The 13,592-nt window shown below is 37.9% G+C and overlaps 1 protein-coding gene across 3 annotated transcripts; it reads right to left on the bottom strand.

Annotated features, from left to right (window-relative positions):
* Positions 1 to 3,729: 3,729 nt before the first annotated feature.
* Positions 3,730 to 10,006, bottom strand: LOC128021529 (uncharacterized). 3 transcript variants are annotated; one of them, XM_052608805.1, is made up of 3 exons: positions 4,340 to 10,006; positions 4,134 to 4,197; positions 3,730 to 4,006 (listed from the first exon to the last, which is right to left on the bottom strand). In XM_052608805.1, the coding sequence occupies exon 1, from the start codon at positions 9,765 to 9,767 to the stop codon at positions 4,551 to 4,553; it is 5,217 nt and encodes a 1,738-aa protein (XP_052464765.1). In that variant the 5' UTR covers positions 9,768 to 10,006; the 3' UTR covers positions 3,730 to 4,006; positions 4,134 to 4,197; positions 4,340 to 4,550. The 3 variants fall into 3 exon arrangements, with proteins under 3 accessions (XP_052464765.1, XP_052464763.1, XP_052464764.1); XM_052608803.1 differs by having other exon boundaries at positions 4,134 to 10,006; XM_052608804.1 differs by having other exon boundaries at positions 3,730 to 4,197.
* Between the last annotated feature and the right edge of the window lie 3,586 nt (positions 10,007 to 13,592).

Genomic DNA, 13,592 nt, shown 5'->3' with positions numbered 1-13,592 from the left:
TGTGCATTTAAATATGTATTTAAAAATGTAGGCCTCTTACTTGAATAGTAATTTAATAAAATGGTTTACTAAAACGAAACGAAAACTATTACAATATTTTATTGAGTAAAAACGTTTTTTGATTTGAAAAAAGCTGAAAGTTTTATAAAATAAGTAATGATAATTTATTCATTCAAAATGTATTTTAAAATATTATGATTAATGATTTAATGAAATATTATAAAAAGATTCATTGAAATAAAGCAGAAATATAATAAAAGAAAAGAAAATACGACAAAGAAAAATATAGAAAAATTTCTATAACCAAAACTGATATAAAAATAACTTAAACCTTTTATATTTAAAAGGAAGAGAAACTAATAAAACTTTCAAAAGCATATAATAAAAATTCTTTAAAAAAACATTGAATGAAAGCTGAAAAAAAAAAATATATATATATATATATATATAGTAGACTACTGCTCCGGGTGTGTGTGTGTGTGTGTGTGTGTGTACTTTGGATGTGTTAAATGCAGAGCACTAATTCTGAGTATGGGTCACCACACTTGGCTGTATGTCATGTCACTTTAGATTTAATCTTAAAATAACACTATAGAAAAACTGCACCGAACAGAGTGCTGCTCAGTTATTTTGTAATGTAAGGTAAGAGTCTTTGGAGATGATAATGTTATCTCAGCTTGATTAAATCAGCACCAGATCTAGTGGGCTGTTGAGTTTCATCTGAATGATTTGATTGACATTTTTCGTGGTGATCTGTGCAGATGTTCCCATCCCAATCAGAGCCTGCTCATCCCCCAACTCTGGACTGAGTCCTTGTTTATCAACCAACAAATGATTGACAGGATGAGGTCTTTTACTGAGATAAAGGAGATACTGTAAGAATGGAGATCTGCTGAAGATCTACAGGACAATAGCCCCTTCAACACAATGAGACAAAGACAGGATTTTGAAACCCTATGTAGATGTTAATGATTGGTAACGTTTAAGGATGTGGGACAGGACAATGATGATGTTTATTAAGTGAATAGATGAAACTAGAAATATAAAAATGCGCAATCCACACTTTCAGTTTGAATATAGAGTTTTTATATATTGTATAAGCTGTAGGTTATACTTTCTCACGGTTTGGTCATGCTGAGGACAGTACCACAGTAAACACTAAACTCACTAAAATAATTTAGATATTACACATCGAGTGTAATCAAATCTCAGCTGTGATACGCTTGACCTAAATTATTATAAATATTCTATAAAAAAATTTACGCCAATGTTTTTTAATAATATATGATATAATATAATAAAAATTTCACACATTTTGTAGCATATGATTTAAAATAAATTTTGGAGAAAACATAAATGTTTGTGTGTCTGTGCCTGAATGCTTGAATGTATATTCATATGTTCATTATACAATTATATATATATTTTTTTTTTTTTTTTTTTTTTTTTTTCATCTAAACATAGGTGCTTCATAACAGGACTACAACATCTTTTTGTCTGTGTTTTGTAACCAAACAGTGTTTGTTAGATATTCAAAATAGTCAAAATTTTGAATGAGACGAGTGAACCAATAATCCAGAAACTCATTCCTAAAGACACGTCTGAATGAATCAGCAGCTTGAACGAATCGGTTGAATGAATGACTCTCTTATTATGACAGGTGACTTACTGCCTGTAGCCATAAAGGTATTTATGTAATAAATGAATTCTATGTTGAATCAAAATATCTATTTAAGCTACAGCACTTAATACAATACTGAATGTGTAAAAGCAGCTTTACACTATCAAACAGGAAGACAACGTGTCAATAATGCAGAAGGACAATATAAACAGTCAAGAGTTCAGTTCATTATAAATTCAGTGATGACATCCAGGACTTTATAAGTCTATGTATAAGACTTTATAAAGCATTACAATAATCTGACACTGAGGTCATGAACGCATTAGTTAATTTGACATCAAGAGCGTAGGTTGAAGTTTAGAAATATCTTTAAGATAGAAAAAATGAAGTTTTAGAAAATGCTAGAAATGTGGCTTTCAAAGAGAGGATTGCTATCAGATTGCACACCCGGGTTAACTGATGACAAAGAATTAAGAGAGCAGTCATTAAGTGTTTAACAGTGTTTTAGGTTATTGCATTCAGAAGTTTTCAGTCTGATAATTAACGCTTCAGTTTTTTTTTTTTCAGAATTTTCAGGAAATTACTAATCATCTCCTGTTGAAAAAAAAAAGCATATGCTGCATGACTGCTGGTTTGAGCTGGTTACTTAGCAGGAGCTAGCTGCTTAGGACCAGCACATGACCAGCTTAAACCAGTTTAAACCAGCTCAAACCAGCAGTCATGCTTCAAAACATGCTGTTTTTTTTTTTTTTTTTTTTAAAGCATCCTGTGTTTTATATCAGCCATTCTGTTAGTTTTGCGAGTTGGTATGTTTTTGTAGGGCTGCAAAGAAATAACATCAGACATGAAAAATAATAAAAAAAATAATAATATTACATATAATATTATATATATTATTACATAATAATATTATTATATATATATATTCAATACACGCTGTATCTCCACAGTTCATCCACAAGGTGGCAACCTCTAATCTAATTTATTAGAGCTGAGCGCTCAACCTGGAAAAGATTAACATTATTAAGACTATTTACCGTCACCAGGATGATTGATGGGTCATAAGGTTAATGGTTAACGTTACTGCATAAGACTAAAGTTTAAGGCTGCTCAACAGAAGGCAGATGTTCCTCATCCCTCAAATGGTGTGTCTTATTATAAAGGATTATGAACATCTGACTTGATTAGACTGATCACATGCTTCAGAATCAACACTCAGTTGGAACTTACATATAATATACCAAAAAATATTTAGAGTTATAAGACTGAAAATCATTTTAAATGTAACATTTAATGAAATGGATCGATCACGTTTAGTCATAACTTTTTTTCAGGTACTTCTGAATCGATGGCATGTTTAGTCACACCTTTTCAGGTACTTCTGTGTTCAATTTTAATTGACAGTTATTCATGAATGACACCATCTTTAGACTGAAACCTGCTTGTGATGCCTATCGATTGTTTTGCAATCTCCTGTAGACAATGTTCCTGTCCCTTCTTTTGTTTTTAACACTTGCCAAGCTCTTATGTCCTGGTAATGATGTCATCACAACCCTTATCCTTTTACAGGTGTCCATGACAGCAGGTTTCCACTGAGTCAGCATCAGGAAACTAATTCATCCTCAAACCATATTATGAACTCAACACAGGAACTGAACGTGACAGTAAAGTATGAGAAACATTCGATTTCAAGAGCTCTGATATAGAATGCTTCACAGAAACCAACTTTATATTTGTTCTGTTCAATGAAGTCTTAGGTTTAGGAGACAAACAGAAATATCAGAGGAGCATTCCAGAGGTTTTCCTTACAGCGATGAGATAAAACCAGTCAGCAAAGATACACAGGAGGTTCTGTTGCTTTACTTCTCTTCCACACAGCCTTGTTTCTTTCTTGTCAAAAAATGAAACATGGCGCTAACCTGATTAGTTTATTGGTCTGATTAGCCCTTACAAATTAATAAAAGAACACATATTATACAAACGCTTCATGTTTAATGGTATTAGATTTGTCGATTGCATTTAATAGATTGCGCTTTCAAGATAACATTAGCAATTTGCTGGTGTAACCCTCCCCAGGCCTTACAAGTAATGGGGAAGGTGTAAAAGAATAACACTACAAGTGTAATAGAAAACCAACACGCACTTGACTCAAACCACTACAAATTGTGCCCAATCACCTTAAGAGTCAACCATGCATACAAGAATGGGAACCCCTTTGTCTTTGGTTGATTAACACAAAACGAAGACAAATAAACAAAACAAAATCACAGTCCCACAATAAATTCAAATCACTTCATCATAGTGTAACTGTTAAAAGTCATATCTTACAACCCAACATTAACCCACCAATATTTTAGATAAAAGTAAACGGCAATCATGCATCATCTGCAAAACAAAGAAAATGCAATTCATGATTGCCCCTTTAGAATATTAGAATTAAAAACAGAATTAAAAACACCTAACAATAAAAAAGCAAACTTCACATACTCCAATATTCAATTAAAATAAGTACCTGTGTTAATGAATGAATCTACTCAATTTCTGAGGCATCCACCAGTATATATCCTTTAAGCATACTATAAAACAAACAAACAAACACACATTAAAATGGACTACACTAACTATAACCATGAGTCACAACCCTTACTTCCACAATTTACTTTAATAATGTTCACAAGGCAACGACTAGTTTCATTATCACCAAGCGTTGAAACATACCACACAGCTTCTCCTACGCAGCACATGGTCCCACAAAGAGAAAGGCCAGAAGATTTGATTTCCCCCTTTATAGTACTTGGACTCATGGGATCTGTAGTCCAACACATTTGTAGTCCCAAGCATGCCTAATATGGAGCCACAACTAATGCTACCTCCACCCCATTACAATACACCCCCCTTATTTTAAATCGGCGTCCCGTCGATCAAATTTCTATGACCATGGTCGAAAAAACAGGGTGTTTGTAACACTGGAGAGCTCTGTTCTCGGGAGAAAGATATAACCATTTGAATGGACTTCTCTACACACGGCTGACTGAGGAAGATTATGTGGATTTGTATGCTGCCCTGCTGTGGACCGGGTTGTCCGCCTTACTAGGTCCACCTGTCGCTGCACTGGCTGTTCTGGTTGTCGACATGGCTGTAAAGTCAGCTCTTGAGGATCACCTTCTTCTGCTGGAAGTGGTATGCATAACTCATTCTCTGCAGGCACACCAGGTTCACTTGATAACATTACTATCATATCCCTTCTCTGCTCCTCAGGATCCTCACTTAAAGGGAATAGTCCTGGACTTTCGGTTCGACCTTCTGATGGGACATAAACTGGTCGCAACTCACTACGGTGTATTTGTCTCACTTTTCCACCATCAACTGGAATAATAGAATATACAGACCCTTGCCCCTCGGGACATCGAACAATTTGATAAGTGGTTGGGTCCCAAGCATCCTGGATTTTCTTTCTGCCTTGATGATCATGTGCTTTTTTATATACCAACTGGCCTTCCCTTAATGTCATCTGTGACACCTTAGCATCATTTACACGGGCACGCTGAGCTGCAGCTTTCTGAAGACGGGCTCGGGCATTATTGAAAATACTTTCCAAATTATCTCGGTGGTCAACTATCCAGTCCACATTTGTTGGGCCATAGTCATCCAGTCCTAACATAAAATCTACCGGTAAGTGTGGTTCTTGTCCAAACATCAGGACATAAGGACAGTAACCTGTAGACTGGTGTTCTGTGGTATTATATGCAAACACCAACTGTGACAAGTAAGATGGCCAGTCTCTTTTTTTTTCAGCAGGGAGTGTACGCAGCAGGTCATGCATCGTTCTATTGAACCGCTCACACTGACCATTCCCCTGAGGATGATATGGTGTAGTATGAGTCTTTGCAATACCATAGATTTCACAGAGTTCTTTTATCAGGTGGCTCTCAAAGCACCTTCCCTGATCTGAATGTAACTGTCGCGGGACACCGAACAAATAAAACCATCGTTCCACTAATACACGGGCCACTGTTTTAGCAGTCTGATCTTTAGTAGGGATTGCTTGGGTATATTTTGAAAACACATCTGTCATGATTAATACATTTTCCATTCCACTAGTTGATGGTTCCAATAATGTAAAATCGATTGCTACAATATCAAGGGGTCGGTCAGCCATCAAATGCCCCATGAATGTACGCACCTTCGGTCTAACCACTTTTGAGAGGGTACAGCGCTGACATTTCCTACACCAGTCCTCAACATACCTATACATTCCTGGCCAATAACAACGTGCTCTTACTAGCCTTGCAGTTCGCTCCATCCCCTGATGGCCATGGTCATCATGAAGGCAGGTAAGAACCTCCTCTCTAAGGGCAGATGGTAACACTACCTGTCGGATTTCCTTATGACACTCTTGTGGCCAAAATCGTCTATACAAAACACCATCCATTTTCTCCAACTTCTCCCATTGACGGACTAGCTCCAAAAGCTCTGGCTGTTCGAGAGAGCGTTCTTGCAATGTTGGTTGCTGCCTGCGGTCCCAGTATACCATGAACCTTCCTATGACAGGGTCAGCTTCCTGCAACACACCCAAATTTTCCTTCAACGGTCTGGGAAAGACAGATACTTTATTAACCCTGCAGACCTGACCCTGATCTGTAACAGACTGCCGTATTTGTTCCGGCACAACTGCAATCGAAGCCAGCTCCACCAAAGGGGTGGAGCTTTGTCTAGACAAGGAATCAGCATTGCCATTATTGCGTCCAGGCCTGTATTTGATATCTAAATCAAACTCTGCAAGCTGATTTACCCACCTTTGTTCCAGTGCCCCCAGCTTTGCTGTCTGCAAATGACTAAGAGGGTTGTTATCCGTATATACTGTACACTTATTTCCCAGCAGATACTCTCTGAATTTTTCAGCTACAGCCCATTTTAGAGCCACAAATTCCAGCTTCATTGAGCTATAGTTTCGCATATTACGTTCTGCTGGCCTCAACCCTCGACTTGCATAAGCAACTGGTCTACACTTGCCCTTGTACTCCTGTGACAAAACGGCACCCAAGCCTTGAAAACTTGCATCTATCTCCAAGATGAATGACTTGCTAAAGTCAGCATAAGCAAGCACAGGGGCACTGGTCAAAGCTACCTTAAGGGTCTGAAACGCATCTTCACAAGCTTTAACCCACCTATCCCCCAAATTAACTTTTGGCCGCTTGGTTTTCTGGCCCCGAATGACTTCAGCTACTAGAGCATTCAAAGGCTCTGCAATACGTGAGAACCCTTTCACAAATCGTCGATAATAACTAGCAAAACCTAGAAAGGACCTAAGTTCTTGAAGAGTCTGTGGCTGTTTCCAATTTACCACTGCAGCTATCTTTTCTGGATCAGTGCTCACTCCTGCAGCCGAAACGACATGTCCCAAATAACGTACTTTTGGGCAAAAGAAACAACACTTACTGAGCTTAACTTTAAGATTTTGTTGCCTTAAACGACTCAGTACCAGTTCTAGTCGCTGCAGATGCTGTTCTACTGTTGTTGAAAAAATGATCACGTCATCAAGATAGAGCAGTAGGGACTGAAAACTTTGGTCACCAAAAATTCGTTCCATGAGACGTTGAAAAGTGCTTGGCCCATTGCAAAGCCCAAAAGGCATCCGAAGAAATTCAAAGAGCCCAAAAGGAGTACAAAAGGCAGTCTTGGAACGATCAGCTTCAGCCACCGGGACTTGATTGTATCCACTTGCTAAATCCAATGTAGAAAACCATCTTGCCCCAGTCAAAGCATCCAAGGACTCCTCAATCCTGGGAAGTGGATAAGCATCCTTCCGAGTTCTTGCATTTAACTGACGAGAATCTACACACATTCTCAAGGAACCATCCTTTTTCTTTACCAGCACAATGGGAGATGAGTATGGGCTACAACTCTCTCGAATGACCTGACTCTCCAACAGCTGCTTAATGTGGGCTTTGACAGCCTCCCACTGACTAGGTGGAATTCGACGATGACGCTGACGCACTGGGACATTATCCAACAATGGGATATGGTGCTCTATCAAAGTAGTGCAGCCCAAGTCACCATCATCCTTAGCAAAAACATCCTGATATTTATGCAAAAGATGTTTGACCACTTCCCTTTCTGCCTCTGAAAGCCCCGGTAATTCGACCCTTTCTAGCTCACTGTGGTTTGAAACAGAAGCTGACATCTGGCACTGAATAACAATTTCACTAACACTGCCTTGCAAATTTTCCTTAAATGAAATTTCTTGGTCAGATTGATTAACCATCTCAACTTTAATCAAACTACCCAACTTTGCTCTTGCAGGTAAATATACAGTTTCTGTGCTGACATTAACCACAGGTACACAAATTGTAGTTTGGGAGGATTGTAACAATGCAGGGGAGATCAAAATTCCTGCAGGAAATCCACCGCTCCCATCACCACCAAGGGGTTCAAATAAAGTGGCTACATTTGAAAAAGTTTTAGGGCAGTAAGCTGTAACTAACCTCATTGTTCCGGCAGGAATCTGCACTGGATGCTTTGCTTGCACTCGTACCTGGCCAATATAACCAGGACCAAAGGGATCACTGGTTCTCTGGCACTGCAACAATGCATCCTTCCAACCAGTTTCTGCTCGTCTAACCTGTAGAACTGAAAATAAGGCTGAACCATGTTCTTCAAACAAATTGTTATAACACTGCCCTATTATGTTCATCCCCAACAGACCAGGGACCAGTTCTTTCTTTTTAGACATATCAATGTTTTCAGGGTCTTTCACAACCAATACACCCTGTTTAGGTAGAATTTGTCCCAACACATTAACATCAATTTCAAAATATCCCACATAAGGGATGTTCAAACCATTCGCAGCTCTCAGTTGAAGCCAGCCACATTTTTTTAGAGCATCTGGTGCTAGTTGTCGAAAACATTGGTCAAAAAAAGTCTCTGTTATAGTGGTCACCATTGAGCCAGTATCCAGCAAACATAAAACAGGAACACCCCCCATTTGAATCGTCACTGTGGGACATTTGCCGATAAGACGCTGCACCACTGTAGGACAGACAAGTCTTGAGGTTTTTAAACCTTCAATGCCTATTTCAGTTTCTTGACTAGTAACCACAGGAGAGGCACATTCATCTATCTCCTCCACCGGTGTTCCCCTCGTTGTTCCCCCAGCTGACCTAGAGCCAGAATCAACAGGCCATTGTTGTCGACAATATCGAGCAATGTGACCCAATTTATTACAACGTAAACACCTTCGAGAACCATTTGGCCTTGTCAAAGGGACAGAGGGTTCATTACTTGAGGGTTTAAGATCATCAAGACGCTTCGTAATCTCATCAATCTGAGCTTGTTGGTGCTTTAACAACTCCTTAATTTCTCTTAATTCAGTAGATTCATTAGGCCTAGGTGATTCAGTTACTCTACCCTGAGCAGCATTACACCATAACTGAGCAGCAGGGGGAATAGCCTCTCCTTTGCCTTCCTCATTCCATCTGATAGCCTCACTTCGAACATCAATTAAGGTACAGTGTGGAGTTTGTCTTACAAAACGTTTAAGTTCACGTTTAAGTGCTACATCTTTAACCTGCTCCACAAACTGATCACGGAGAACTTGGTCAGCATTCGGGACACCATGTGGACTACTTACGAGAATAGAATCCATCAAAGATATAAGTGCATGAGAGAATTCAATTAGGGATTCACCCTCTCTTTGTTTTCGATCATAAAACCCTTTCTGCAACTGCACAAATGTTTGTTTTGCTCCATACATACTTCTTAAAACCTTAAATATGAGTTCGGGAGTCTGACGTTCAGCTGCTGCTCGGAGTTTAATCTCCATTCTGGCTTCCCCTCCTAAATGATCTAAAAGGAATGCTACCCTTTCTCGCACAGTCCAACTGTCATCCCCAATGCAGGCTTCAGCCTCCTCAATCCAGTCCTCTATGCTCGAAGTAGAGTCCAAGTCCCCACAGAACCGTCGACACTTCCGCTCCCGAGGAACATACATCACTCTAGTGAAAGGCACTGGCGGAGGAGCATTAATGCTGGATACAGGCTGGTTAAGAGAGTCACGGCTGGATGCAGAACGTTGTTGCATTAATTGTTCATTTGCAGCCTGTAGACTACGTATCTGTTCCCGCAACTCTGTCAGCTCCTGTTCCATAGTTACGGTGTTTTCTTCTTGCACGACTGCCGTTTACTTATACAAATACCTTTTAAATACCTACACAAAATGGTGGGTATCAGTGAAAAAAAAAAAATAATAATAATAATAAATAAACAACAACAACAAAAAAACAAGGTCCACAGTAACACACTGTAGTGCTGCCCAACATCAAACAGACCCTGCCGACTACGCCATTTGTAACCCTCCCCAGGCCTTACAAGTAATGGGGAAGGTGTAAAAGAATAACACTACAAGTGTAATAGAAAACCAACACGCACTTGACTCAAACCACTACAAATTGTGCCCAATCACCTTAAGAGTCAACCATGCATACAAGAATGGGAACCCCTTTGTCTTTGGTTGATTAACACAAAACGAAGACAAATAAACAAAACAAAATCACAGTCCCACAATAAATTCAAATCACTTCATCATAGTGTAACTGTTAAAAGTCATATCTTACAACCCAACATTAACCCACCAATATTTTAGATAAAAGTAAACGGCAATCATGCATCATCTGCAAAACAAAGAAAATGCAATTCATGATTGCCCCTTTAGAATATTAGAATTAAAAACAGAATTAAAAACACCTAACAATAAAAAAGCAAACTTCACATACTCCAATATTCAATTAAAATAAGTACCTGTGTTAATGAATGAATCTACTCAATTTCTGAGGCATCCACCAGTATATATCCTTTAAGCATACTATAAAACAAACAAACAAACACACATTAAAATGGACTACACTAACTATAACCATGAGTCACAACCCTTACTTCCACAATTTACTTTAATAATGTTCACAAGGCAACGACTAGTTTCATTATCACCAAGCGTTGAAACATACCACACAGCTTCTCCTACGCAGCACATGGTCCCACAAAGAGAAAGGCCAGAAGATTTGATTTCCCCCTTTATAGTACTTGGACTCATGGGATCTGTAGTCCAACACATTTGTAGTCCCAAGCATGCCTAATATGGAGCCACAACTAATGCTACCTCCACCCCATTACACTGGTAAAGGCTGTGTTTTGTGCATGTTCGGATAAACCAGTGATTTTAAATGAATTAGTTGAGTGAATAATTCAGTGACTCACTCGTTTTCGCCATCTACTGCTGTAATGACGTAACTGGCTGTTGTATAATGAAGTGTATTTGTTCACTATATAAATAAATCATCAGTTATAGCTTTCATTTTTAGTATTTGTCATAAAACATTTCCAGAGAAAGCCAGACTAATGCAGCAACTGTGATATATATTTGTCTCCTCACGCTGTACTCATTCACTACAGCTATAATTGTGGTGCATGACAAACTATTTGTGAACTATGTTTGGTAGCATGACAGCCAGTTAATTCTAGATGTTTTTGTGTGTGTGTGTGTGTGTGTCTATTTTACTTCTAAAGCTCAGAAAATATGAAGCCTTAATCTAATATTTACACGCACACCAACAACACTTCTGGAGAAAAGTGGCTTCCAAGCTGGTTGGTTCCCAAGCAAGCGTCAGATACACAATGCTTTACCAAAATAACAGGGAATCATGCAAACTGCACGCTGTCTTTTCTTCTGAATAGAGCAATCGCAGAGGATCAGGAGAGCATGGCCTGTGACATCAATCGACTTTTTGAAACCTTGCTGCAATGCACGACTTCTGAGATGATAATTTGACAATTCAATACATTCAGAGACAGATACAGATATACAGATATCATTATTGTCAGCTATATTTATCATAATAGTTTCATAGCATATTTATTTTATATTCAGCAAACTTAAAGTATAAAAGTGTTATTCAGTTAAAGTAAAAAAAATAGACTAGTATATAAATCATAATATAATAGAAATCTAATAGAAAACTATAGTGTAAATGATATAATTTCAGCATTTTTCGTTATGTATTTGCTATGTTTTGAACAAGAAATGTGCATTTCATGAATGCTTATTTAACTGGAAACAGAAACTTTATGTTATATTATAATAAATAATACACAGTAAATGGTTTAAACGGAACAAAAACAATGCAAGAAAAAATATATAGAATACAAATTAAAATTTAGAATTAAATCTTTTTTAATTATTCAAGGTATTTAGATGTATTAACCGCTATTAAATTACACAAATCATTTTTTTTTTATAAAAATAAAGTAACTGGAGAAACAAGGCATAGATTTCCCTATATATTTAAAAAGTCAATGTTCAATCTGTGTAATTCATATGATTGAATTTATACAGTATTTTATTGTATCTGCTCATTTGCCTTGAACCCTTTGCATGATGGGACATGTGGATAGGTTTGGCAGTCCAGATTCCTGATTACAAGTCAAGCATTCACTGTTACTGATGAAAAACTTAGGAAAATATCCAAGTCCCAGGGAATCTCCCTAAACTTCTAAAACTTGGGCTAAAAAAGTGTTTTAAAGACATTGACAGTTTCTGTTGTATGGCCTCTCAGCTTGAGGCACATGATGGTTAGAGGTCCCGGGACACTGGCCCCATTGACTCGATCCATAATCCATCGTAACACGTTAATGCTGATATCAGCTCTCTGAAGTCCATACAGAATACAGAGTTTTTAGAGCCAGTTTGAACAATGATAGACACATGAAGCACAAGTCGCTCCTCTGACATGTTTATGGTGACAGAGTGTGGAGCGATTTCATGTGCATTTTTATTATTAAAGGGGAACAGATCTACTTTATTGCATTGAAGTGTCTCAATGCTGTTTATAATCTGACTATAAAAACTTTAAAAACATACATTTAATAATTCAGAGTTGTTTTGCATTGATTTTGAAAGACTCGTTGATGACAAATGACAAAAAGCTGACAAAACAGCTCTAATTTAGATAAATGGCACAACTGCATATATATCATCATATGTACCCTAGTTCATAACAGTAAGAATCGTTTACATATGAATAGCTACTTGTTCAAATATGCAAATAAGGCATTATCTAATTAGATATAAGCTATTTTAGTTGCCATGCAACTTTTTTTCATTTTCATTTTGGCAATCCGGCAGACTCCACCTACCATATGGAAAGCCGTTGTAACATTTAATCTATAAACCATACTAGTATCTTTTTTCATGTTACTAGTACTTATTTTTTAGATACTAGTATCTTTTCCATCAAGTACTAGTACTTATTCATTAACTACAAGTGCTTATTTATTAGGTACTATTGCTTATTCTTTAGTTACTAGTGCTTATTTATTAGGTACAAGTACTTATTGATTAAATACTAGTACCTATTTAATAGATACTAGTACTTATTAGATACAAGTATTTATTTATAAGATACTAGTACTTATTCATTAGATACTTAATTCAATAGTGACTAGTAACTTTTATTTTCTTACTAGTAACAAATGCAAAATCTTTGCTATTGACTTCTATGGGGATCCATCATTGAGACTTACTCATTAGATAATAGTACTTATTAGATACTAGGGACGGAGGGCCAGGTTCATAGAGGGAAACAGAGACAGGAAGTGCAAAAAAACAAAACAACAACAAGGAGAGCAGGAGGGAACAGAAAGTTCAGGGGCCCAGGGCCGAGCCGACAGGGGAGGTATCCAGGGTGGATCAGGTGGAACTGGAACCGTGCGGTCGAGACAGAATCCATCCACGGCGATGCAGAAGACCACCACAGCCGTACGGTTGAGACAGAAGCCCACCAGGGCAGCGCCGAAGACCACCACAGTGGGATCGATGGCACAGGAGAGCAAGTCTGGTTAGGTAAGTCTGAAATAGAGAACATGAACAGGTTAAGGGTAGCCTCTGTGGCCCTGAGGAGATGGTAGATGGTCTCCATGG

Source organism: Carassius gibelio, chromosome A10, assembly GCF_023724105.1.
Source record: "Carassius gibelio isolate Cgi1373 ecotype wild population from Czech Republic chromosome A10, carGib1.2-hapl.c, whole genome shotgun sequence".
NCBI classification, from domain to species: domain Eukaryota; kingdom Metazoa; phylum Chordata; class Actinopteri; order Cypriniformes; family Cyprinidae; genus Carassius; species Carassius gibelio.
This window is presented reverse-complemented; position numbering and strand designations above follow the sequence as displayed.

What these genes read in the sequence shown, in the direction of transcription:
- LOC128021529 (XM_052608803.1), bottom strand. Translation starts at nt 9,767, where the DNA reads ATGGAACAGGAGCTGACAGAGTTGCGGGAACAGATACGTAGTCTACAG.